General features: G+C 43.6%; 1 protein-coding gene across 1 annotated transcript in view; it reads right to left on the reverse strand.

Moving 5' to 3' along the window:
- The window catches only part of bmp1a (bone morphogenetic protein 1a), a 50,359-nt gene that overhangs the window by 3,861 nt on the left and 19,015 nt on the right, over window positions 1-27,483 (reverse strand). Inside the window, exons 7-16 of the mRNA XM_021621495.2 lie at window positions 21,837-21,961; window positions 6,995-7,110; window positions 5,615-5,717; window positions 5,353-5,469; window positions 4,834-4,979; window positions 3,784-3,979; window positions 3,387-3,512; window positions 2,341-2,501; window positions 1,955-2,135; window positions 95-220 (exon numbers count right to left, since the gene is read on the reverse strand). Coding sequence (XP_021477170.2) covers window positions 95-220; window positions 1,955-2,135; window positions 2,341-2,501; window positions 3,387-3,512; window positions 3,784-3,979; window positions 4,834-4,979; window positions 5,353-5,469; window positions 5,615-5,717; window positions 6,995-7,110; window positions 21,837-21,961 — 1,397 coding nt within the window. The remainder of the gene's footprint in view (window positions 1-94; window positions 221-1,954; window positions 2,136-2,340; window positions 2,502-3,386; window positions 3,513-3,783; window positions 3,980-4,833; window positions 4,980-5,352; window positions 5,470-5,614; window positions 5,718-6,994; window positions 7,111-21,836; window positions 21,962-27,483) is intronic.

Below are 27,483 nucleotides of genomic sequence, written 5' to 3' on the forward strand. Positions count from 1 at the left end.
TAACCTCTAGAGCTCCAACCCGCATAAAATAAATGAACCCAGAATCAACGTGCCAGTGGGTCTCAGTTTCAGTGTGCAGGTGGCCGATTGGTACCTTCTTTGCAGTCGTGTTTGTTCTCGTGCAGCATAAAGCCACTGCGGCACTGACAGCTGTAGCTCCCGAAGGTGTTGACACACTCATGCTGGCAGCCTCCATTCTCCTTCGAGCACTCGTCTTTGTCTGGGGACATAAAGGGACACTACCTTGATGAACGTTTCTCCCACACTACCACACTGCCATAAGCACTCAAGCACACTTGTGGTGTCAAATTGATGAACCTTCACTCATACAGTGCCTTGCAAAAGTATTCATGCCCCTTGGCGTTTTTCCTATTTGTTGCATTACAACTTGTAATTTAAATAGATTTTTATTTGGATTTCATGTAATGGGCATATACAATGTTGTTATACATATACATATTGTACAAAATACAAAAAAAGAAAAGGGGTACGTGCGTATGAATTCACCCCCCTTTTGCTATGAAGCCCCGAAACAAGATCTGGTGCAACCAATTACCTTCAGAAGTCACATAGTCACGTTAATTAAATAAAGTCCACCTGTGTGCAATCTAAGTGTCACAATCTCAGTATATACACACAAATGTTCTGAAAGGCCCCAGAGTCTGCAACACCACAAAGCAAGGGGCACCACCAATCAAGCAGCACCATGAAGACCAAGGAGCTCTCCAAACAGGTCAGGGACAAAGTTGTGGAGAAGTACAGATCAGGGTTGGGTTATAAAAAACATCAGAAACTTTGAACATCCCACAGAGCACCATTAAATTCATTATTAAAAAATGAAAAGAATATGGCACCACAACAAACCTGCCAAGAGAGGGACGCCCACCAAAACTCACAGACCAGGCAAGGAGGGCATTAATCAGAGAGGAAACAAAGGGACCAAAGGTAACCTTGAATGAGCTGCAAATCTCCACAGCGGAGATTGGAGTATCTGTCCATAAGACCACTTTAAGCCATTCACTCCAGAGCTGGGCTTTATGGAGGAGTGGCCAAAAAAAGCCATTGCTTAAAGAAGAAAATAAGAAAAACACGTTTGGTGTTCGCCAAAAGGCACGTGGGAGACTACCCAAACATATGGAAGAAGGTACTCTGGTCAGATGAGACTAAAATTTAACTTTTTGGTCATGAAGGAAAATGCTATGTATGGTGCAAACCCAACACCTCTCATCACCCCGAGGATGTTTTTCATCGGCAGGGACTGGGAAACTGGTTAGAATTGAAGGAATGATGGATGGTGCTAAATACAGGGAAATTCTTGAGGGAAACCCGTTTCAGTCTTCCAGAGATTTGAGATTGGGATGGAGGTTCACCTTCTAGCAGGACAATGACCCTAAGCATACTGCTTAAGCAACACTTGAGTGGTTTAAGGGGAAACATTTAAATGTCTTGGAATGGCCTAGTCAAAGCCCAGACCTCAATCCAACTGAGAATCTGTGGTATGACTTAAAGATTGCTGTACACCAGCGGAACCCATCCAACTTGAAGGAGCTGGAGCAGATTTGCCTTGAAGAATGGGAAAAAAATCCAGTGGCTAGATGTGCCAAGCTTATAGATAGATACATACCCCAAGAGAATTGCAGCTGTAATTGCTGCAAAAGGTGGCTCTACAAAGTATTGACTTTGGGCGGGTGAATAGTTATGCACACTCCTGTTCTGTTTTTGTGTGTTATTTCTTGTGTTTTACAAAAATATATATTTTGTATCTTCAAAGTGGTAGGCATGTTGTGTAAATCAAATGATACAAACCCCCAAAAATCCATTTTAATTCCAGGTTGTAAGGCAACAAAATAGGAAAAATGCCAAGGGGGGTGAATACTTTCGCAAGCCACTGTACACAAAGAAACAGACTCTTGGAGGGAAAGACACACACACACACACAGTGTCAAAGGCTCACCTGAGAAGAACTGAGCTTTGAATCCCTTCTTGGAGACTGTGTTGTCTGACTTAAATTCAATGCGCATGTTGTTGTACTGAGAGGTGATGGCCTCGGGTTTCTCTGCTCCACAGAACTTCCCATGTAGCCTTGAGTCTGCAGAAAGCCCACTGCGCACCTCCACATAGTCATATTTACACACCTGGACAGAGAAACAGCAGGTCATCACAACATGAAACGTTAAGGGAATGTAATTCAAACTTGTACAAATATGATGCACAGGAATATATTACAAACAGTTTGTACTCTATGACAGACAGGAGGACAGTTTCATGATGACACCACTAAGGCCCATGGAGATAAAACAAACCCAACCTGTGCTCAGTCATAACAACCCCGGTACTCACGTCATTGCCCTCAGTCTCAAAGACGTCAAAAAGCAGGGTGATTCGGTACTGTGTGGGCGCCACCAGCTGCCAGATACAGTTCTTATTGGGGGGGTACTCTCTAGGCCAGCCTGGACTGGTGATGGAGCCGTTCAGCTTGGTGATGAAACCTCCACAGGCAGCTACACAGACAGACAGAGGGGAGGAGAGAAGAGCAGGACAATGGTTAAGATGTGCTTAAACTTCAAATGGTTATAATGATATAATGGTGTATATAAAAATGTGTATCACTGACAATTTGTGCAAAACATCTATCTGTAGTAGCAGAATAATTTGTATTACCCATATCGGTCAATAAAGGTCAACACAATTGGCTGACCTGCTGTTTTCACAAGCAACCTACTGCTGATGGTCTCCGACAGGCTTGACAGTTACGCAATATCATGTTCCGTCGTATTAATGAAAAGTGTGGTAGGGTTTTATCCCCAAAAAGCTTAAAAACACAATGCATGTCATCCAAAAAGGTTAAGCTGGGTATTAATAAACCATTGAGGATAATGTTATAACAGACACCCTACTTTATTTTCACCAAAAACTTAAACATGCAGAACTGTATGTAATCCAAAAGGGTTAAGCTCGATAATTATTCAATGTTTGAGGAACATGTAATAGCAGGCCTCCTCCTCTAGAGGCAGACAGTGGTCAGGTTTGGTGAAAAGAAAAGAGCAATGAAAAGGTGAAGCTATAAACCACTGCATCAGCACTTCTGTCTGGTTCTAATTAGGATGTTTTTAACACTTGCGTTGGGCTCTGATTACCTGGGATGTTGGATTGAATTTTGGTCGGGTGAGTGCATCAAATTACAACCCCATTTGGTGGCAGAAATCCAAATGACAATCCAATGAGCAATCTCTGGCGGTATGTTTTCTAGCTACTATGTGGGGCAACTGGACTTGGTGTATTTGGGTGGTAGTGATTAAATAACAGCAGTGAACTGCATCACTATGTGACCTGCAGTAGAGGAGACATTATTGAGCAGGCTCTGGGCAGCATTCTGCTGTACTCACCCTCACAGCTGCGCTTGTCGGCAGCCAGCTCGTAGCCCGGGTCACAGGCACACTTGTAGCTGCCCAGTGTGTTGACACAGCGTTGCTCACAGCGACCATTGTCGGGCTTGGAGCACTCGTCCATCTCTACAACCACAACAACAACATGTTACCTTTACATGGCCTCGCATCTCAACAGCCTACAACTCACAAATGCTGCAATTTAACTATCCTGAAATAAACATCATTTAACTAAATCAATCATGACGGAATTACTCTCAAATTACTCAATTTGACATGCTGCTGAGAGATTTATTACTATGGAAATCACGCTGGTAATTTCTACAGCGAGGGTATATGCCATCAACAATAGCGTTTTAGGTGTTCTTTTCTATAGTCCAAACCCTTGAGATCTGACCTTTGAAAAAGTTGGCTGCGAAACCAGCCTTGTTGACAGAGCCATCAGACACAAACTTCATCCACAGCTGGTTGGAACTGGTCTTGATGTCATCTGGCTTGTCGTAGCCACAGAAGCGTCCCAGCAGTGGGCTGTTGTCTGAGTTCCCATCCCTCACCTCCAGGTAGTCATAGGCACAGCTGTCATGCCTCTCAATCTAAGGAAAAGACAAAGGGACAAAGGGAGACAAAGGGACCGGGTTAGTAGAACTTCAAGTCATTTTCATAATCAAAGGTTGCAGAGGATATGGATGTAGCGGCAGTATGCAAATTAGAAAGCGGTTTGGGGGAGTTAGGGGGCCCCCCTGAATGAAAGATGAGTGCTGCTAAATGTAACAAAAGTCTAACTTTGGGGGGGCTAATTTATCCAATCTCCTATTTGTTTACAACGCAATGGTGTACTGCTACAGTGGTAAATATACAAATAAAAGCTTATTCCAAATGAAACGAACACCCCCATCTCTCTGTCATGGTTTAAACTGGTTCAAGTTCTTTCAATCACATTCATTTCTTCACTCTGCCTCGGTCTTGAGCTATCGCTAGCAAACTTGCAACATTGTTCTAACTGGGCCCTCAAAAGTTTACCTTGCCGGTGAGCTTGGGACAGACACAGCCATAGTTCAGCCCCTTTTCAGGTGTCCCGACTTTACTTTTTACAAATAATGTCAATTTGTCAGCAAGACGCATCAATTAATTCAGGCTACAAGAGTGGGCCTAATAACAATTGGGGTATTTTCCAACAGATTCCCTTCATCAATCACAGGTGCACAGTGCTGTAATTATTTTGCAGTTGATGAAAGTGTGCAGGTGGCCTACTTTTTGAAGTTATTTGTTTGACGATCAGATGAAAATAACATCATGCCACATAAATAAAATTTTAACAATCAGTCCCATGAAAAAAAATGGAGACCCCCAATGTCATGGTATGATTCGCAGTCGGTGTAGCACTGTGTAAAAATGTGTTACTGGATGTGGAGGGTATGAAAATAACAAAGAGGCTCGTATCTCTTACCTCAAAGGACTGGAAGGTCAGGCCGACGTGGTAGCCCTGAGAAACACTGATCTTCCATATGCACACCTTGTTGGGACGATAGTCGTCTGGGTAGTTAGGAGACTGGATCTGTCCATTATCCTTCTTCACCTCCCCTCCACAGATGGCTGAATGTCAGAGAACATGCAGTGATGTCATCGTTATCTATCATCCTCATCATCATTACCACATTTCTCTCAAGGGGTATTGTGTTTTGTTTCATCACAATGTTGATTATTAAAAACGATTCCTATATTAAATACATCATGCTCTACAGTCTGGATATAATGTTGAGCTGAAAATCACCTCGGACCAAAATCTGATTAATGCAGAATAACGTGCTCTACCCATTGGCATGGAGGCAGCCAGATGTGGGGATTTGACAGAATCACTGAGCTGTTTTCAGGCACGTTGTTCAGTCTGTGACCCAGGTGCCCAGTCAGTCAGCTGAGCTGTGTTGTTATGGGTCTGCTGGGGATTGGGCTCCGGCTCTGGCCTTACCTTCATACACAGCGGAGAAGCCCTTCCCCACCCAGTTACTGCTACTGCGGAACTCGATCCACAACCGGCTGTCAGTGGAGATGATTGGTTCAGGCAGCTTATCCCCACAGAAACGACCTGGAACACACACACACCAGACCACCTTATCAGACTCCAGAACTACTTTTTTGTCCAGACAAACTTATTATATTAAGTTTATTTTCAGCATCACTGTACTGTAGTGCACGTATGGAACTATATCTTTCTTCTAATAAATCCTGACCTTTCAGAGGGGCTTTCCTGGAGTATCCATCTCTGATCTCGACATGGTCGTACCAGCACAGGTGACTCCTGTACAGATCCATGGAGGTGAAGTTCAGGATGATCTTAAAAACCAAGAGAGCATGGTTACAGACCTGGTACAGTGCGGCAGGTAGCCTAGCAGTTAGTGTTCGTAATCGAAAGGTTGCTGGTTCGAATAACTGAGCCGACAAGGTGAAAATAATCTTCCTACGTGCACTTAACCCTAATTTGCTCCAGGGGCGTGGTACTACTACGGCTGAACCTGTAAAACAACTTCTTTTCCTGCATCTATCCAGCGTATGTGACAATAAAACATAAGTACAGTACCAGTCAAAAGTTTGGACACACCTACTCATTTAAGGGTTTGTCTTTATTTGTACTATTTTCTACATTGTAGAATAATAGTGAAGACATCAAAACTATGAAATAACACATGGAATAATGTAGTAACCAAAAAAAAAGTGTTAAACAAATCAAAGTATATTTTTGATTTTAGATTCTTCAAAGCAGCCACCCTTTGCCTTGAAGACAGCTTTGAACACTCTTGACATTCTCTCAACTAGCATCACCTGGAATGCTTTTCCAACAGTCTTGAAGGAGTTCCCACATATGCTGAGCACTTGTTGGCTGCTTTTCCTTCACTCTGCGGTCCAACTCATCCCAAACCATCTCAATTGGGTTGAGGTCGGGTGATTGTGGAGATATATATATATGTACATATAATACACACACATACATATATATACACACACTACCGTTAAAAAGTTTGGGGTCACTTAAGTCCTTGTTTTTGAAAGAAAAGCTACTTTTTTGTCCATTAAAATAACATCAAATTGATCAGAAATACAGTCTAGACATTGAAAATAATATTGAATTAATATTGAAAATGACTATTGTAGCTGGATACGGCTGATTTTAATGGAACGTCTACATAGGCGTACAGAGGCCCATTATCAGCAACCATCACTCCTGTGTTTCAACGACACGTTGTGTTAGCTAATACAAGTTTATCATCATTTTAAAAAGGCTAATTGATCATTAGAAAACCATTTTGCAATTATGTTAGCACAGCTGAAAACTGTTGTTCTGATTAAAGAAGCAATAAAAAAAACTGGCCTTTAGACTAGTTGAGCGTCAGCATTTATATATTTTTTTTTCCCGAGTCCAAACAGTTTCAACATGAGAAGAACAAAACTCCAGTGCTGACTCAAAGGGATCATATAGATCATCATCTAAGATTACATTATCCTAAGGAAAACAGAGGTATCACTACTAAGCCGTGATAAACAAAGCACTTCTCCTAAGACTGATCCAAGTTTCTATGTCAGTCAGTTTTCCAAGGCCTCATCATGCCTCCCACCTTTTCCCCTGGCGTGACCGATATTCTCCAGATGCAGTGCATGTAGGCTGAGTATCCGTTGGGGAAGCCAGGAGAAGAGAAGTTCCCACTGCTTTCCTGCAGACTGTCTCCACATCCTATCCACACAGACAGACGGACAGAGAGAGACAGACGGACAGAGAGAGAGAGAGAGAGAGAGAGAGAGAGAGAGAGAGAGAGAGAGAGAGAGAGAGAGAGAGAGAGACAGACGGACAGAGAGAGAGAGAGAGATGGACAGAGACAGACAGACGGACAGAGAGAGAGAGAGACAGAAGGACAGAGAGAGACAGAGAGAGAGAGAGACAGAAGGACAGAGAGCGACAGAAGGACAGAGAGACGGACAGAGAGAGAAAGTGAGAGTGCACAAGAGAGAAAGAGAGAGAGTGCGCAAAAGAGAAAGAGAGAGAGCACAAGAGAGAAAGAGAGAGAGCACAAAAAAGAGAAAGAGAGAGCACAAGAGAGAAAGAGAGAGAGCACAAGAGAGAGAGAAAGAGAGAGTGCGCAAGAGAGAGAGAGACAGACATTAACATGAGGACCACGTCAACCAGTGGAGGACATAGCAATTAGTTTCTGTAATGATATGGGCTAAGACATATGGACTCCAGCAGTAGCATAGAGAAACAGCAATGAAGTAGCCGAGTCCCACTAAAAGGATGCTCCAGAAGACAGCAGCTTGATGCAACAATTAAAGTGTCTTCAGAAACTATTCACAACCCTGGACTTTTTCCACATGTTGTTGTGTTACAGCCTGTTGAGATGTTGTGTCACTGGCATACACACAATACCACATCATGTCAAAGTGGAATTATGTTATTGGGGTCACTCATGTCTTACAAATTCATTAAAAATGAAAAGCTGAAATGTCTTGACTCAATAAGTATTCCACCCTGCTGTTATGGCAAGCTTAAATAAGTTCGGGGGTAAATATGTGCATGACAAGTCACATATTAAGTTGCATGAACTCACCCTGAGTGCCCTCTTTACCCCAGATATACAGATAATTGTAATGTTCCTCAGTCGAGCAGTGAATTTAAAACACAGGCTCAACCAAAAACAACAGGGAGGTTTTCCAATGCCTCGCAAAGAAGAACACTTATTTGTAGATGGGTAAATATTGAATATCCCTTTGAGCAAGGTGAAGTTATTAACTACACTTTGGATGGTGTATCAATACACACCAGTCACTACAACGATACAGCCGTCCTTCCAAACTCAATTGCCCGAGAGTAAGGAAACCGTTTTGTCCTAGACTTGGCACTCCAGTATCGCTACTATGCGGTAGTAGAGAGAACAGTCTATGACTGGGGTGGCTGGGGTCTTTGACAATTTTTAGGGCCTTCCTCTGACACCGCCTAGTGTAGAGGTCCTGGATGGCAGGCGGCTTAGCCCCAGTGATGTACTGGGCCGTGCGCACTACCCTCTGTAGTGCCTTGCGGTCAGAGGCCGAGCAATTGCTGTACCAGGCAGTGATGCACCCAGTCAGGATGCACTTGATGTTGCAGCTGTATGACCTTTTGAGGATCTCACGACCCATGCCAAATCTTTTTAGTTTCCTGAGGGGGAATAGGCTTTGGGGGTGTGCTCGGTGCTCCTTTTCCTGTAGTCCACAATCATCTCCTTAGTCTCCTTACGTTGAGGGATAGGTTGGTATTCTGGCACCACCCGGCCAGATCTCTGATCCCCTCCCTATAGGCTGTCACGTCGTTGTCGGTGATCAGGCCTACCACTGTTGTGTCGTCTGCAAACTTAATGGTGTTGGAGTTATGCCTGGCCATGCTGTCGTGGGTGAACAGGGAGTACAGGAGGGGACTGAGCTCGCACCCCTGGGGAGCTCCAGTGTTGAGGATCAGCGTGGCAGATGTGTTGCTACCTACCTTCACCACCTGGGGGCGGCCCGTCAGGAAGTTCAGGATCCAGTTGCAGAGGGGAGGTGTTTAGTCCCAGGATCCTTAGCTTAGTGATGAGCTTTGAGGGTACTATGGTGTTGAACGCTGAGCTGTAGTCAATGAACAGCATTCTCACATTGGTGTTCCTTTTGTCCAGGTGGGAAATGGCAGTGTGGAGTGCAATAGAGATTGCATCATCTGTAGATCTGTTTGGGTGTTATGCAAATTGGAGTGGGTCTAGGGTTTCTGGGATAATGGTGTTGATGTGAGCCATTACCAACCTTTCAAAGCACTTTATGGCTACGGACGTGAGTGCTCTGGGTCTGTGTCATTTAGGCAGGTTGCCTTTGTGTTCTTGGGCACAGGGACTATGGTGGTCTGCTTGAAACATGTTGGTATTACAGACTCAATCAGGGCCATGCTGAAAATGTCAGTGAAGACACCTGCCGGTTGGTCAGCAGTATGCCCGGAGCACACGTCCTGGTAATCTGTCTGGCCCCGCAGCCTTGTGTATGTTGACCTGTTTAAAGGTCTTACTCACGTCGGCTATAGAGAGCGTGATCACACAGTCGTCCGGGAACAACTGATGCTCTCATGCATGCCTCTGTGTTTCTTGCCTCGAAGCGAGCATAGAAGTGATTTAGCTCGTCTGGTAGGCTTGTGTCACTGGGCGGCTCGCAGCTGTGCTTCCCTTTGTAGTCTGTAATAGTTTGCAAGCCCTGTCACATAAGACGAGCGTCGGAGCCGGTGTAGTATGATTCAGTCTTAGTCCTGTATTGATGCTTTGCCTGTTTGATGGTTCATCACAGGGCATAACAGGATTTCTTGTAAGCTTCCGGGTTAGAGTCCCGCACCTTGAAAGTGGCAGCTCTACCCTTTAGCTCAGTGCGAATGTTGCCTGTAATCCATGGCTTCTGGTGAGGGGTATGTACATACAGTCACTGTGGGGACGACATCCTCAGTGCACTTATTGATAAAGCCAGTGACTGTGGTGTACTCCTCAATGCTATCGGAAGAATCCTGGAACATGTTCCAGTGTGTGATAGCAAAACAGTCCTGTAGTTTAGCATCTGCTTCATCTGACCACTTTTTTATAGTCCGAGTCACCGGTGCTTCCTGCTTTAATTTTTGCTTGTAAGCAGGGATCAGAAGGATGGAGTTGTGGTCGGATTTACCAAATGGAGGGCGAGGGAGAGCTTTGTACGCATCTCTGTGTGTGGAGTACAGGTGATCTAGAATTTATTTCCCTCTGGTTGCACATTTAACATGTTGATGGAAATTTGGTAGAACTGATTTAAGTTTCCCTGCATTAAAGTCTCTAGCCACTAGGAGCGCCGCCTCTGGGTGAGTGGTTTCTTGTTTGGTGACTTTAAAACAGTTACAGAGTTTAATCGCTGTGAAAGGAGGAAAATGAGGATGGATCAACATTGTAGCTACCATAATATTAACCGAAATGAGATATTGAAAAGAAAGAAGCCTGTACAGAATAAAAATATTCCAAAACATGCATCCCGTTTACAATAAAGACACTAAAGTAAAACTGCAAAACATGTGGCAAAGAAATTAACTTTATGTCCCAAATACAAAACGTTGTGTTTGGGGCAAATCCAACACAACACATAACGGACTACCACACTTCATATTTTCAAGCATGGTGGTGGCTACATCATGTTATGGGTATGCTTGTCATCGACAAGGACTAGGGAGTGTTTCATAATAAAGGAAATGGAATACAGCTACAAGCACAGGCAAAATCCTAGATGAAAACCTGGTTCAGTCTGCTTTCCAGCAGACACTGGGAGGCAGATTCACCTTTGTGTGAATACTTATATAAATTATATATTTCTGTATTTCATTTTCAATACATTTGCTAAAACTTCCTAAAAACATGTTTTAACTTCATCATTATGGGGTAATGTGTGTAGAAGGGTGAGAATTATTATTATTTTTACTCCATTTTGAATTCAGGCTGTAACAAAACAAAATGTGGAATAAGTCAAGGGGTATGAATACTTTGTTTAGGCACTGTATAATCCTGAATCTTAAGAGGAGGGCAACTCTTTCATGTTCAGAGGCACATCTGCTGATCGTGATGATATTCAACCTCTTCCAGATGATGAGAAGCGATAGCAGAAAACAGTATGAGACACATCCTCTGTACATCGTCTCAAAATAAACCTGGCTTACTATAAATAACCCAACCCTCTGGGAGGCGTAATACATAATGTACATTCTGGTAGTCAAGCCTCCCCATGGACAACTGGCTAAACCAACTGTGCTACAGGGGTTCATTCCAACCAGCACGCGTGGCTTAGGGGGACAGTGCTCTAGGGCAAGTATTCCCATACTGGGGTACGCGCCATGCCATTGGGGTCATGCCAAATAAAAATGTGATTCACATTTAAAAATACAATAAAATATAAAAAATGTAATTTCTTCACATTTTCAAACAAACAGTCGATTTAGTAAGGCCTGTGTCCATAGAGACACATACTACACCTGCAGCTGTCAATGACACAAGTTGTTCTGCTTCCACGAGTACATCTAATGCTAGCATCAGTAATTCTACATTTGTTGTTAGCCCAGCTAGCATGGACACTGACAGTTGTGGATCTGATGCAGTCGAAGAGCTACTGCCCCTTTACCCGGGAAAGCACCGAACAACAGACAGGGACGTTGGACCATCGAAGAGACGCAAATATGATTAGAACTACATTGATTTGGGGTTCACTTATATTGGGAGTAGTGCCTTTCCTCAGCCACAATGTGTTATATGTGCAAAAGTACTATCTAACAACTTGATGAAACCTTCACTCTTGTGCAGACATTTAGAAAGAAAACATGCCCATTTGAAAAATAAGATGACTTTTGAGTAGTAAGACATGTATAAAAGCAACAGATAACATTAATAAGAAGGGGCTAGAAGCGTCTTATATGGTGTGCTACAGAGTGGCTAGGACAGGCAAGCCCCATACTATTGTGGAAGACTTGATTCTTCCTGCTGTTGCAGATATGACTGGGAAAATGCTGGGGGAAAAGGTAAAAAAAACTATACAGACAATGCCTTCATCAAACAACACTGTTTCATGACGCATCAGTGACATGACAGGAGATGTTTTGAAACAATTACTGCTTCACATACAAGCCAGTGAATTATATGCCTTACAGCAGGATGGGTCAGACGTGGCGGGCCTGGCACAGCTCCAGGGATATGTCCATTATGTTTATGGGGGGGGTCAATTAAGGAAGACATCCTCTCCTGCAAACCACTGGAAACCATGACATCAGGAGAGGATATTTTTAAAGTACTGAACAGATTTGTGACATCAAATGGACTTTGGTGGTCAAGATGTGTTGGTATCTGCAAAATCCATGACAGGGAGACACAAGTGGTAACGCGTGTGCAAGCAGTTGCTCCCGACACCACTTGGGTACACTGCAGCATCCACCGAGAGGCTCTTGATGCCAAGGGAATGCCTGACAGCTTGAAATACTTTTTGGACACGACAGTGAAAATGGTTAACTTTGTTAAAGCAAGGCCCCTGAACTCTCGTATATTTTCTGCACCATGCAATGATATGGGCAGCGACCATGGAATGCTTTTACATCATACAGAAGTGCGCTGGTCATCAAGGGGCAAAGTATCGACACTTTTTATGAATTGTGAGACGAGCTTAAAGTTTTCTTTACTGACCATAATTTTCAGTTGTTTGACCGCTTGCATGATGATGAGTTTCTCACACAACTGGCCTATCTGGGTGATGTTTTTTCTCACCTGAATGAACTGAATCTAGGATTACAGGGACTCTCCGCAACTATATTCAATGTGCGGGACAAAATGTATGCTATGATTAAGTCATTGGAGCTCTTCTCTATCTGCATTAACAAGGACAACACACAGGTCTTGCCATCATTGTATGATTGTTGTGTGCAAATGAACTCAAGCTTACAGACAATGTCAAATGTGATATACAGTTTAAGTCGGAAGTTTACATACACTTTAGCCAAATACATTTAAACTCAGTTTTTCACAATCCCTGACATGTAATCCTAGTAAAAATTAGGATCACCACTTTGTTTTAAGAAGGTGAAATGTCAGAATAATAGCAGAAAGAATCATTTATTTCAGCTTTCATTTTTTTCCATCACATTTCCAGTGGGTCAGAAGTTTACATACACTCAGTATTTGGTAGCATTGCCTTAAAATTGTTTAAAACTTGGGTCAATCGTTTTGGGTAGCCTTCCACAAGCTTCCCACAATATGTTGGGTGAATTTCGGCCCATTCCTTCTGACAGAGCTGGTTAAACTGAGTCAGCTTTGTAGGCCTCCTTGCTAGCACATACTTTTTCAGGTCTGCCCACAAATTTTGGATAGGATTGAGTTATTTTTTCACCTTTATTTAACCAGGTATGCTAGTTGAGAACAAGTTCTCATTTACAACTGCGACCTGGCCAAGATAAAGCAAAGCAGTGTGACACATACAACAACACAGAGTTACACATGGAATAAACAAGCGTACAGTCAATAACACAATTTTAAAAAGAAAGTCTATATACAGTGTGTGCAAATGGCGTGAGGAGGTAAGACAATAAATAGGCCATAGTAGCGAAGTAATTACAATTTAGCAAATGAACACTGGGGTGATAGATGAGCAGATGATGATGTGCAAGTAGAAATACTGGTGTGCAAAAGAGCAGAAAAGTAAATAAAAACAATACGGGGATGAGGTAGGTAGATTGGGTGGGCTATTTACAGATGGGCTATGTACAGCTGCAGCGATCGGTTCGCCGCTCAGATAGCTGATCTATAAAGTTAGTGAGGGGAATATAAGTCTCCAGCTTCAGCGATTTTTGCAATTCGTTCCAGTCATTGGCAGCAGAGAACTGGAAGGAAAGGCGGCCAAACGAGGTGTTGGCTTTGGAGATGATCAGTGAGATATACATGCTGGAGTGCGTGCTACGGGTAGGTGTTGTTATCATGACCAGTGAGCTGAAATAAGGCGGAGCTTTACCTAGCATAAACTTATAGATGACCTGGAGCCAGTGGGTCTGGCGACGAATATGTAGCGAGGGCCAGCCGACTAGAGCATACAGGTCGCAGTGGTGGGTGGTACAAGGGGCTTTGGTGACAAAACGGGTGGCACTGTGATATACTGCCTTCCAGTTTAATGAGTAGAGTATTGGAAGCTATTTTGTAAATGACATCGTCGAAGTCGATAATCGGTAGGATAGTCAGTTTTACGAGGGTATGTTTGGCTGCGTGAGTGAAGGAGGTTTTGTTGCGAAATAGGAAGCCGGTTCTAGATGTTATTTTGGATTGGAGATGTTTAATATGAGTCTGGAAGGAGAGTTTACAGTCTAGGCAGACACCTAGTTATTTGTAGTTGTCCACATATTTAAAGTCAGAACCGTCCAGAGTAGTGATGCTAGTCGGGCGGGCGGGTGCGGGCAGCGAATGGTTGAAAAGCATGCATTTGGTTTTACTAGCGTTTAAGAGCAGTGTTGTATGGCATTATAGCTCGTTTGGAGGTTAGTTAACACAGTGTCCAAAGAAGGGCCAGATGTATACAGAATGGTGTCGTCTGAGTAGAGGTGTCACCCACAGCAAGAGCGACATTGTTGATATATACAGAGAAAAGAGTCGGCCCGAGAATTTAACCCTATGCAACCCTCACAGAGACTGCCAGAGGTCCGGACAACAGGCCCTCTGATTTAACACACTGAACTCTGTCTGAGAAGTTGGTAAACCAGGCGAGGCAGTCATTTGAGAAGCTAAGGCTGTTGAGTCTGCCGATAAGAATACGGTGATTGACAGAGTCTAAAGCCTTGGCCAGGTCGATGAAGACGGCTGCACAGCACAGTACTGTCTTTTATCGATGGCGGTTATGATATTGTTTAGTACCTTGAGTGTGGCTGAGGTACACCCGTGACGGGCTCGAAAACCGGATTGCACAGCGGAGAAGGTACGGTGGGATTCAAAATGGTCAGTGATCTGTTTAAAGTTGAAGACTTTAGAAAAGGCAGGGCAGGATGCATATAGGTCTATAACAGTTTGGGTCTAGAGTGTCACCCCCTTTGAAGAGGGGGATGACCGCGGCAGCTTTTCAATCTTTAGGGATCTCGGACGATACAAAAGAGAGGTTGAACAGACTGGTAATACGGGTTGCAACAATGGCAGCAGATCATTTTAGAAAGAGAGGGTCCAGATTGTCTTGCCTAGCTGATTTGTACGGGTCTAGGTTTTGCAGATCTTTCAGAACATCAGCTATCTGGATTTCGGTGAAGGAGAAGCTGGGGAGGCTTGGGCAGGTAGCTGCGGGCGGTGCGGAGCTGTTGGCCGGGGTTGGGATAGCCAGGAGGAAAGCATGGCCAGCCGTAGAGAAATGCTTATTGAAATTTGCGATTATGGTGGATTTATCGGTGGTGACAGTGTTACCTAGCCTCAGTGCAGTGCAGTGGGCAGCTGGGAGGAGGTGCTCTTATTCTCCATGGACTTTACAGTGTCCCAAAACTTTTTGGAGTTAGAGTTACAGGATGCAATTTTCTGTTTGAAAAAGCTTGCCTTTGCTTTTCTTTCCTGGCTGACTGCGTGTATTGGTTCCCGACTTCCCTGAAAAGTTGCATATCGCGGGGACTATTCGATGCTAGTGCAGTCTGTCACAGGATATTTTTGTGCTAGTCGAGGGCAGTCAGGTCTGGAGTGAGCCAAGGGCTATATCTGTTCTTAGTTCTACATTTTTTGAAAGGGGCATGCTTATTTTAGATGGTGAGGAAATTACTTTAAAAGAACGACCAGGCATCCTCGACTGACGAGATGAGGTCAATATCCTTCCAGGAAACCTGGGCCAGGTTGATTAGACAGGCCTGCTCGCAGAAGTGTTTTAAGGAGAGTTTGACAGTGATTATGGGTCGTCGTATGACCGCGGACCCATAGCGGATGCAGGCAATGAGGCAGTGATCGCTGAGATCCTGATTAAAACAGCAGAGGTTTATTTGGAGGGAAAGTTGGTCAGGGTAATATCTATGAGGGTGCCCATGTTTACGGATTAAGGGTTGTACCTGGTGGGTTCCTTGATAATTTGTGTGAGATTGAGGGCATCTAGTTTAGTTTGTAGGACTGTCAGGGTGTTAAGCGTATTCCAGTTTAGGTCACCCAACAGAGCGAACTCTGAAGATAGATGGGGGGCAATCATTTCACCTATGGTGTCCAGAGCACAGCTGGGAGCTGAGAGGGGTCTATATCAGTGAGAGACTTATTTCTGGAGAGATTAATTTTGAAAATTAGAAGCTCAAACTGTTTGGGCATAGACCTGGAAAGTATGACAGAACTTTGCGGGCCATCTCTGGAGTAGATTGCAACTCCTCCCCCGTTGGCAGTTCAATCTTGACGGACAATGTTGTAGTTAGGTATGGAAATCTCTGAATTTTTGGTGGCATTCCGAAGTCAGGATTCAGACACGGCAAGGACATCAGGGTTGGAGGAGTGTGCTAAAGCAGTGAGTAAAACAAACTTAGGGAGGAGGCTTCTGATGTTAACATGCATGAAACCAAGGCTTTTTCGGTTACAGAAGTCAACAAATGAGAATGCCTGGGGACACGCAGGGCCTGGGTTAACCTCCACATCACCTGAGGAACAGAGGAGGAGTAGGATGATGGTACGGCTAAAGGCTATTAAAACTGGTCGTCTAGTGCGTTGGGGACAGAGATTAAAAGGAGCAGATTTCTGTGTGCAGAAGAATAGAATCAGTACATAATGTACAGACAGGGTTATGGTGGGGTGCGGGGCTTTGTGATGGACACTCCAATACCTGGACTTTGTTGTCCTTAAGCCATTTTGCCACAGCTTTGGAAGTATGCTTGGGGTCATTATCTATTTGGAAGACCCATTTGCGACCAAGCTTTAACTTCCTGACTGATGTCTTGAGATTTTGCTTCAATATATCCACATACATTTTCCTCCTCATGATGCCATTTATTTTGTGAAGTGGACCAGTCCCTCCTGCAGAAAAGCACCCCCACAACATGATGCTGCCACCCTCGTGCTTCACGGTTGGGATGGTGTTCTTCGGGTTGCAAGCCTCCCCCTTTTTCCTCCAAACATAACGATGGTCATTATGGCCAAACAGTTCAATTTTTGTATCATCAGACCAGAGGACATTTCTCCAAGTACCATCTTTGTCCGCATGTGCAGTTGCAAACCGTAGTCTGGCCTTTTTTAATGGCAGTTTTGGAGAAGTGGCTTCTTCCTGGCTGAGCGGCCTTTCAGGTTATGTCGATATAGGACTCGTTTTACTGTGGATATATACTTTTATACCCGTTTCCTCCAGCATCTTCACAAGGTCCTTTGCTGTTGTTCTGGGATTGATTTTCACTTTTTGCACCAAAGTACGTTCAACTCCAGGAGACAGAACGAGTCATCTTCCAGAGCGTTATGTCAGCTGCGTGGTCCCATGGTGTTAATACTTGCGTACTATTGTTTGTACAGATGAACGTGGTACCTTCAGGCGTTTGGAAATTGCTCCCAAGGATAAACCAAACTTGTGGAGGTCTACAATGTTTTTTCTAAGGTCTTGGCTGATTTCGTTTGATTTTCCCATGATGTCAAGCAAAGAGGCACTGAATCTGAAGGTAGGCCTTGAAATACATCCACAGGTACACCTCCAATTGACTCAAATTATGCCAATTAGCCTATCAGAAGCTTCTAAAGCCATGACATAATTTTCTGGAATTTTCCAAGCTGTTTAGAAGGCACAGTCAACTTAGTGTATGTAAACTTCTGACTCACTGGAATTGTGATACAGTGAATTAAAAGTGAAATAATCTGTCTGAAAACAATTGTTGGAAAAATGACTTGTTTCATGCACAAAGTAGATGTCCTAACCGACTTGCCAAAACTATAGTTTGTTAACAAGAAATTTGTGGAGTGGTTGAAAAACGAGTTTTAGTGACCCCAACCTAAGTGTATGTCAACCTCCGACTTCAACTGTAGCGAAGCACCTGAATGAGTTGGGTGCGCAATTACGCAGGTACTTTCCCGAAACGGACGACACAAACAACTGGATTTGTTATCCTTTTCATGCCAGGCCTCCAGTCCACTTACCGAGATCTGAACAAAAGAGCTTCATCGAAATTGCAACAGTGCTTCTGTGAAAATGTAATTTAATCAGAAGCCACTGTCAGATTTCTGGATTGGGCTGCGCTCAGAGTATCCTGCCTTGGCAAATCGCGCTGTTAAGACACTGATGCCCTTTGCAACTACATGTCTATGTGAGAGTGGATTCTCGGCCCTCACTAGCATGAAAACTAAATACAGGCACAGACTGTGTGTGGGAAATGATTTAAGACAGACTCTCTCCCAATACAACCCAACATTGCAGAGTTATGAGCATCCTTTCAAGCACACCCTTCTCATTAACCTGTGGTGAGTTACTCACAATTTTCGATGAACAAATAAGGTTTTATATGTAAGATGGTTAAATAAAGAGAAAAATGATTGATTTTTATTATATTATTATTTGTGCCCTGGTCCTATAAGAGCTCTTTGTCACTTCCCACAAGCCAGGTTGTGACAAAAACTCACACTCATTCTTATGTTTAACAAATGTATCGTATAATGTGTGTGTGGAAGGCTTACAATGATGGCTAAAAACAACATTTGAGAGAGTGCTGAACGTGGTGCGAGAGGGGGTACGCAGCTGGAGGTTGAATGTTTGAAGGGGTACAGGACTACAAATGTTTGTGAAAAACTGTCTCTAGGGGAACTGAACAGACCTTGGAAGCTTTCTAGTCACTGATCAACAGAGGAGAGGAAAAAGCATGAAAGCATATAATTACTGTCTCTCTAGGACACAAACCTCAGATATTACTTCCCTGCTCACTTCACCTTCCTCTGCTTCAAATCAAATCATATTTTATTTGTCACATACACATGGTTAGCAGATGTTAATGCGAGTGTAGCGAAATGCTTGTGCTTCTAGTTCCGACAATGCAGTAATAACCAACGAGTAATCTAACCTAGATTATTTTTCTTTCAGTGGGAGAAAGAAAAATAACTCCCCCAACAGTTACTGTTCATTGACTCCCTCCAAACCTGTGTGAGCATATAAAGAGGAGTGGAGAGCTCTGTCTAATAAGGTATGCTGATACTAAACCATTAACAAGCACACTGGGATATGACAAATGCTCCCAGGAATGCAGTATGAATGAGGATCCACCGCACCAGGAAAACAGACAGAGACTCCCTCCTAGCTGCATCCCCTGTGCTGCGCCGTGCGCCACATCATCTACTCTCTCCTGTTCCACTGAAACGGAGTTAATCACTGGGAAAGACACATAACACACCCATTCAACCAGCCCCACCCCTCTGAACCATCTATGGTCAAGACGGATGATTGCCCCAAATAAAACCACATTCAGCGGTCCAGTTCTGGTCAGCAGTATGCTGTTTATTCACTGAGCTTTAATGTGGTTCTGACAAACCCCGTTGTCCCTCTCTGAGCCACAATTAACACACTGACATCACCTTTATTTTTTTAATGACCATTTCAAACTTGTGAATGTTTTTATCCGTTCAGCCTTCAAAAAAGGATTTCTAAAGACCAACGGAACTACTAGTAAAGCGCCAGGAGGGTTTGTTTTTTGTTTCCAACACCTACATGTACAGTTGAAGTCGGAAGTTTACATAAACTTAGGTTGGAGTCATTAACACTTGTTTTTCAACCACTCCACAAATTTCTTGTTAACAAACTATAGTTTTGGCAAGTCGGTTAAGACATCTACTTTGTGCATGACACAAGTCATTTTTCCAACAACTGTTTACAGACAGATTATTTCACTTATAATTCACTGTATCACAATTCCAGTGGATCAGAAGATTACATACACTAAGTCGACTGTGCCTTTAAACAGCTTGGAAAATGCCAGAAAATTATGTCATGGCTTTAGAAGCTTCAGATAGGAGAATTGACATAATTTGAGTCAATTGGAGGTGTACCTGTGGATGTATTTCAAGGCCTACTTTCAACTTTCAGTGCCTCTTTGCTTGACATCATGGGAAAATCAAAAGAAATCAGCACAAAATGTGTAGACCTCCACAAGTCTGGTTCATCCCTGGGAGCAATTTCCAAATGCCTGAAGGTACCACGTTCATTTGTAAAAACAATAGTGTGCAAGTATAAACACCATGGGACCATGCAGCCGTCATACCACTCAGGAAGGAGAGTTGAACGTACTTTGGTGCGAAAAGTGCAAATCAATCCCAGAACAACAGCAAAGGACCTTGTGAAGATTCTGGAGGAAAAAGGTGCATAAGTATCTATATCCACAGTAAAACGAGTCCTATATCGACATAACCTGAAAGGCCGTTCAGCCAGGAAGAAGCCACTGCTCCAAAACCGCCATAAAAAAAGCCAGACTACGGTTTGCAACTGCACATGAGGACAAAGATCGTACTTTTTGGAGAAATATCCTCTGGTCTGATGAAACAAAAATAGAACTGTTTGGTCATAATGACCATCGTTATGTTTCGAGGAAAAAGGGGGATGCTTGCAAGCCGAAGAACACCATCCCAACTGTGAAGCACGGGGGTGGCAGCATCATGTTGTGGGGGTGCTTTGCTGCAGGACAGACTGGTGCACTTCACAAAATAGATGGCATCATGAGGAGGACAATTATATGGATATATTGAAGCAACATCTCAAGACAGCCCGGAAGTTAAAGCTTGGTCGCAAATGGGTCTTCCAAATAGATAATGACCCCAAGCATACTTCCAAAGTGGTGGCAAAATGGCTTAAGGACAACAAAGTCAAGGTATTGGAGTGGCCATCACAAAGCCCTGACCACAATCCTATAGAAAATTTGTGTGCAGAACTGAAAATGCGTGTGTGAGCAAGGAGGCCTACAAATCTGATTCAGTTACACCAGCTCTGCCAGGAGAAATGGGCCAAAATTCACCCAACTTATTGTGGGAAGCTTGTGGAAGGCTACCCAAAACATTTGACCCAAGTTAAACAATTTAAAGGCAATGCTACCAAATACTAATTGAGTGTATGTAAACTTCTGACCCACTGGCAATGTGATGAAATAAATAAATAAAAGCTGAAATAAATCATTCTCCACTATTATTCTGACATGTCACGTTCTTAAAATAAAGCGGTGATCCTAACTGACCTAAGAAAGGGAATTTTTACTAGGATTAAATGTCAGGAATTGTGAAAAACTGAGTTTAAATATATTTGGCTAAAGTGTCTATAAACTTCCGACTTCAACTGTATGTATTCAGTTTACATTGTAAATGTCGTGATCTCTGGATCCTAAGAACAGAGTGATGATTCCTAGCCATCATTCTAGCCATTGTCCTCTTGAAACCAGCTGTTCTTTTGGGTCTATCTGGGAAAGAGTGATGACAAACGTCCTGTCCCAGGGTACTGTTTACACTCCTTCTCCTGGCCCGGGGAAGTCACAGCAACCAAAGCCAGGGAACAGTGGAGGCTGCTGAGGGAAGAACGGCTCATAATAATGGCTGGAATGGAGTATAATGGAATGGTATCAAACCCATGAAAACCATGTTTTCATGCCATTCCATTAACTGCATACCAGCCATTATTTTGAGCCGTCCTCCCCTCAGCAGCCTCCACTGCCAGGGAACCATGCCACATCAATGGTAAATGCTCAACTTTTTCCATCCAATGTACAGTAAAAGACCTCAGAAAACAAAGTGTTTTCAGTATTCACTCTGTGATGAGACACAAAAAAAACACACTCACTCCCAGCAGTAAGCTAAAGCAACAGCAAGCACTATATTATGTCCATTATGCAATATTATCTCAACTTCATAGGCCTATTGTTTAATATCTACAATATGGTATGTATCAACTCTACACCAACATGTATGTTGAACTCATTCAAAATATTGTTTACAAATATTGTGCTGTTCTTACTGGAACACTTGTAGAGTTTGCGTGCCTGTGTGATATCTCCTTTGCTTAGCCTTGTCCTCTGGCCAATCGGCGGTCTCACTCCATTGACATCATAGCGTGGCAGGATTGTGTCCAAGAAGATTCCTCTGCATTTCAGGAGAAGAGACTGCGGTTAGATCAAAACACAACAAAACCAAGAAGGCAGTCACACATACACACTGGCACACACACACATTGGTGTAAAGTACTTAAGTAAAAATACTTTGAAGTACTACTTAAGCAGTTTTTTGGGGTATCTGTAATTTACTTTATGACAAATTTTACTTACTATATTCCTACATTCCTAAATAAAAAATAATGTACTTTTTACTCCATACATTTTCCCTGACACCCAAAAGTACTCGCTATCCTTAAATGAAAAAACAAGAAAATTGTGCTTTCTGGTTTGCTTAATATAAGGAATGTGAAATTATTTATACTTTTGAGCTTTTTATTAGTATTTTTTGTATTTTCACCCAAATTTCGTGGTATCCAATTGGTAGTTACGGTCTTGTCTCATTGCTGCAAATACCGTACGGACTCGGGAGAGGCGAAGGTCGAGAGCCATGCGTCCTCCGAAACGCAACCCAATCAAGCCACACTGCTTCTTGACCCAATGCCCATTTAACCCGGAAACCAGCCACACCAATGTGTCAGAGGAAACACCATACACCTGGCGACTGTCAGCGTGCACTGCGCCCGGCCCGCCACAAGAATCTTTAGTGCGCGATGGGACAAGGATATCCCTACCGGCCAAACCTTCCCCAACCCGGACGACGATGGGCCAATTGTGCGCCGCCCCATGGGTCTCCCGGTCTCGGCCAGCTGCGACAGAGCCTGGACACGAACCCAGAATCTCTAGTGGCACAGCTAGCACTGAGATGCAGTGCCTTAGACCACTGCACCACTCGGGAGGCCCTACTTTTAGACTTTTACTCATGTAGCATTTTACTGGGTGACTTTCACTTGGGTCATTTTCTATTAAAAATTTATCTTTACATTTAGTCAAGAATGACAATTGGGTACTTTTTCCACCACTGCACACACTCAGAAAATATGTTCACTCAGGACTCTGGTGAAGCCTAAAGATCCATCAACCAGCAGCTAAACTGCTGCCATTAACACTGACAGTAGGCATTATTCAGGGATCTACTGAGGACGCTGAAACTTATGGAAGCATCAGGCCACAGCTTTGCCTGTTTGAGTCTGGCGGCCTGACAGTAGGGCCTGAGCCAAGGAGTGAGATCTACTGTATGGGGGCAGACAAGGGGCTTGGAGGCCATATAATCCCTGTTTCACTCTCTCTGGATCAGAAAGGGATGCATTTAAAAAGGTGAAGATGTGGAAATAACTCAAATAATAATGAAGATATGTATAAGCCTTTGAATTCATACATGTACGAACGAACATATGAGAAAATATGTACAAAAAGTCCCCCCCCCCCCCCCCATCTTAAACACGGTTATTGTGTTTGGAATATGGTGCCGAGACACCACCAAATACACACTGGAACATTCTGCCAGTTAAGAGAGTGGACACAGAGTGTGATGCCAAGTCGTGCTGCCCACTGATTGGTTCTCAGTGTCCTCACTATGGTTTGGTTTCTTGGTTTATCGCACTCTAGCGACTCCTTGTGGCTGGCCGGGCGGCTGCAGGCTGAATTCAGTCTTCAGTTGAACATTGTTTCCTCTGACACATTGGTGCAGCTGGCTTCTTGGGTTAAGCAGCTGGGTGTTAATAAGCGTGGTTTGGCGGGTCATGTTTCAGAGGGCGCATACCTCGACCTTCACCTCTCCCGAGCCCATTGGGGAGTTGCAGCGATGAGACATGATCATAATTGAAATTGGGAGAAAAAGGGGGTAAAATACAAAAAAAGCTAAAATAACTAAGTGCTTAACTTCTAATTTTATTATATAATAACTAACTAATGGACTGTTCCTGGTCAGTGGTCCCCTCTAAGGCTGTAGGAATGTCCTCCTCAGAGGACGTAGGTAGTTCAGACAGGTCTGAGTGTCAGAACTGAACTCACACTGACCTCATCATGTGTGCTGTACTACTTCCATCTGTACAGAACAAAAAGTCCAACACTGCAAACAAAAGCCCTCCTCTGACATCTCTATGGAAAAGTCACAAAATGGATTGGTTTGTTGTATGGACAACAACATTTAGCATAAGGATTAAAAGTCAAAAGGAACAAGAACGATTACAAAGAAGTACAAAACTCACACCATGGTGGCTTGCGTTTGGCTTGAAAAGGAACAGTTGATGCCGAAAAAACAGACGTTTTCACACCACTTTCTCACTTGACACTTTGCTAGTTTATCATCTCCTTTTCTCTCTCTGCAATGGCGAGCAAAGGCCTTCTCCCTGGCCGTTCCCATGGTGACGTGCCCATCAATGCCAGGCATGTGCAAACAGAACAGCCTGAGCTAACAGTTGAAGCACTGCCTGCCTGTCTGTCTGCCTGCCTGCCGGTGAACAACGCCACTGCAGCCGGTGTCAGAGTAGACAAAGGGCACACTGGAAGGTCTTTATTTGAGTTGGCTCTGCTCCATGCACCAGGCCTTAAAAATGTCCCCAGCGTAGGGGGGGCGGATAAAGCCCAGGGTCGGGTAACATGCCCCAGACAAAAAGCATGGGGAGCTGCCTTACTTGTCCCCAGGAGGACACTTCAAAACATGAGGGCTGCCCATGAAATCTTCCTAACAACAATCTCAGCAAAGGCCCTGGTTTCCCACGGTGATTTACAGTAAAAACGCTGTGCAAACACACAGGCTAATAATGGGGAAACAAAGGGAGACCATTGGGACAGGTACATCAGCCAATCAACATGCAGGGGAAGTGTAAACTGGATCACAAACCTCAGTGACTTGAGAAAAGCTAACAGGAGCACCTTGTCTCCTAATAAGGATCTCTGAAAAACACACTGACCACACTCTCGATACAATCCACAATGAAAAAATGTATCTCTAAACAGTAAAATAATGGTATACGGCTATATTCAGGGAAAATAGGAATGCTCAGAGTGGTGAAATGACAACAAAGCAGGGAGCATCAACAATCATAAACCTACTTCATTCTGTCTGTACAGTTAGAAAATAAAGGGCCAGACAGCCCATTCTGTGCAGTGGCTTGGCAGTGTTTGTATCCAATCTCAGCCTCCCGGCTTCCCAAAATTTGGTTGCCACGAGCGCATGGCAGCTTATTTGGGACGAGGTCCAGACAGCAAGGCTGCAATAGGAGGCATGGAGGATAGGTCCAGGCTCAGTGAAAAAGAGGGCAGAAAAATAAGAACAAAAGGACAGCCAACAGCTGGTTCTCATATCAGAGAGCTGTGTAGTAATGATTACGGTCTGGTCTGGTCTGGCCTCCCTCTCCTCCAGCTTTCACTCGCTTTGCGTGTGCCCAGACTCACGTTACAGTCACATTGGGGAGCTGGGGCCTATCAAATCTCTTCCTGCAATTGGGAAAGGGGCATTAAATTTGAATAACAATCACTGGTACCGCTGTCTGTACCGCTAAACAGTTTCACATATTGTTTGGGAAAATTTGGGTCGAATTGCACAGACGGTACCAAAATTCAAATCACACACGCACACACTCGGCTGTGGGAGGGAACCTCATGTAACTGGTATGTTAAACTCAGTGCCAGGATACTCCCCCATTGTCACGCAATCCCCTATAGACTGCCCACTGCCTGACAAAGATTATATGAAACCTTTATGCTGGGTTTGTATGCATTATACACTGAACAAAATGCAACAAATTCAAAGATTTTACTGAGTTACAGTTCATACAAGAAAATCAGTCCATTTAAATAAATTCATCAGGCCCTAATCTATGGATTTCACATGACTAGGAATACAGATATGCATCTGTTGGTCACAGATACCTTGGAACACAGGAGTGATGGTTGCCGATAATGGGCCTCTGTACAACTATGTAGATATTCCATTTTAAAAATTATGCCGTTTTCAGCTACAATAGTCATTTACAACATTAACAATGTCTACACTGTATTTCTGATCAATTTGATGTTATTTTAAAAATGAAAAAAAAAAATGCTTTTCATTCAAAAACAAGGACATTTTTAAGTGACCCCAAACTTTTAATAACATACACTCCCATATCCTTTCTATCAATCACTTCTTCATCCATCTCAAACTATAAAACCTACACTGAACAAAAATATAAAAATGCAACATGCAACAATTTCAAAGTTTTTTCTGAATTACAGTTCATATAAGAAAATGTGTCAATTGAAAGAAATTCATCAGGCCCTATTCTATGGATTTCACATGACTGGGAATACAGATATTCATCTGTTGGTCACAGATACCTTAAAAAACAGGTAAGGGAGTGGATCAGAAAACCAGTCAGTGTCTGGTGTGACCACGTGATGCAGTGTGACATCTCCTTTGCATAGAGTTGATCAGGCTGTTGATTGTGGCCTTTGGAATGTTGTTCCACTCTTCAATGGCTGTGTGAAGTTGCTGGATATTGGCGGGAACTGGAACACGCTCTCATACACGTCGATCCAGAGCATCCCAAACATGCTCAAATGGGTGACATGTCTGGTGAGTATGCAGGCCATGGAAGAACTGGGACATTTTCAGCTTCTAGGAATTGTGTACAGATCCTTGCAACATGGGGCTGTGCATTATCAAGCGGAAACTTGAGCAAATGCAATTGCGTTCGTTGCCCGTAGCTTATGCCTGTCACGACTTCCGCTGAAGTCGGTCCCTCTCCTTGTTTGGGCGGTGTTCGGCGGTCGACGTCACCAACTTTCTAGCCATCACGGATCCATTTTTCAGTTTACATTGGTTTTGTCTGTCTTCCTTCACACCTGGTTCCAATCCCATCAATTACATGTTGTGTATTTAACCCTCTGTTTCCCCTCATGTCCTTGTTGGAGATTGTTTTATTGTATTTAACCCACTTACATTATTTTCTGTATATTTGGTTTTTGGACTTTTATGAGCACTTATTAAACAACTCCGTTTATACCAAGTTCGTTTTCCTGCGCCTGACTTCCCTGCCACCAACACGCACCTATTACAATGCCTGCTCATACCATAACCCCACCACCTCGGGGCACTCTGTTCACAACAGTGGAGTTAGCAAACCTCTCGCCCACATGACGCCGTCATCTGCCTGGTACAATTGAAACCGGGAGTCATCCGTGAAGAGCACACTTCTCCATCGTGCCAGTGGCCATCGAATGTGAGCATTTGCTCACTGAAGTCGGTTACGACGCCAAACTGCAGTCATGTTTAAGTCCCTGGTGAGGACAGCGAGCACACAGATGAGCTTCCCTGAGATGATTTCTGACAGTGTGTGCAGAAATTCTTTGGTTTCATCAGCTGTCTAAGGCTGCTCTTAGACAATCCCGCAGGTGAAGAAGCCGGATGTGGAGGTCCTGGGCTGGGCTGGCGTGGTTACATGTGGTCTGCAGTTGTGAGGCCAGTTGGACGTACTTCCATATTCTCTAAAACAATGATAGATGCGCCTTATGGTAAAGAAATAAACATAAAATTCTCTGGCAACAGCTCTGGTGGACATTCCTGCAGTCAACATGCCATTTGCACACTCCCTCAAAACTTGAGACATCTGTGGAATTGTGTTGTGT

Source organism: Oncorhynchus mykiss, chromosome 11 (assembly GCF_013265735.2).
Source record: "Oncorhynchus mykiss isolate Arlee chromosome 11, USDA_OmykA_1.1, whole genome shotgun sequence".
NCBI lineage: Eukaryota > Metazoa > Chordata > Actinopteri > Salmoniformes > Salmonidae > Oncorhynchus > Oncorhynchus mykiss.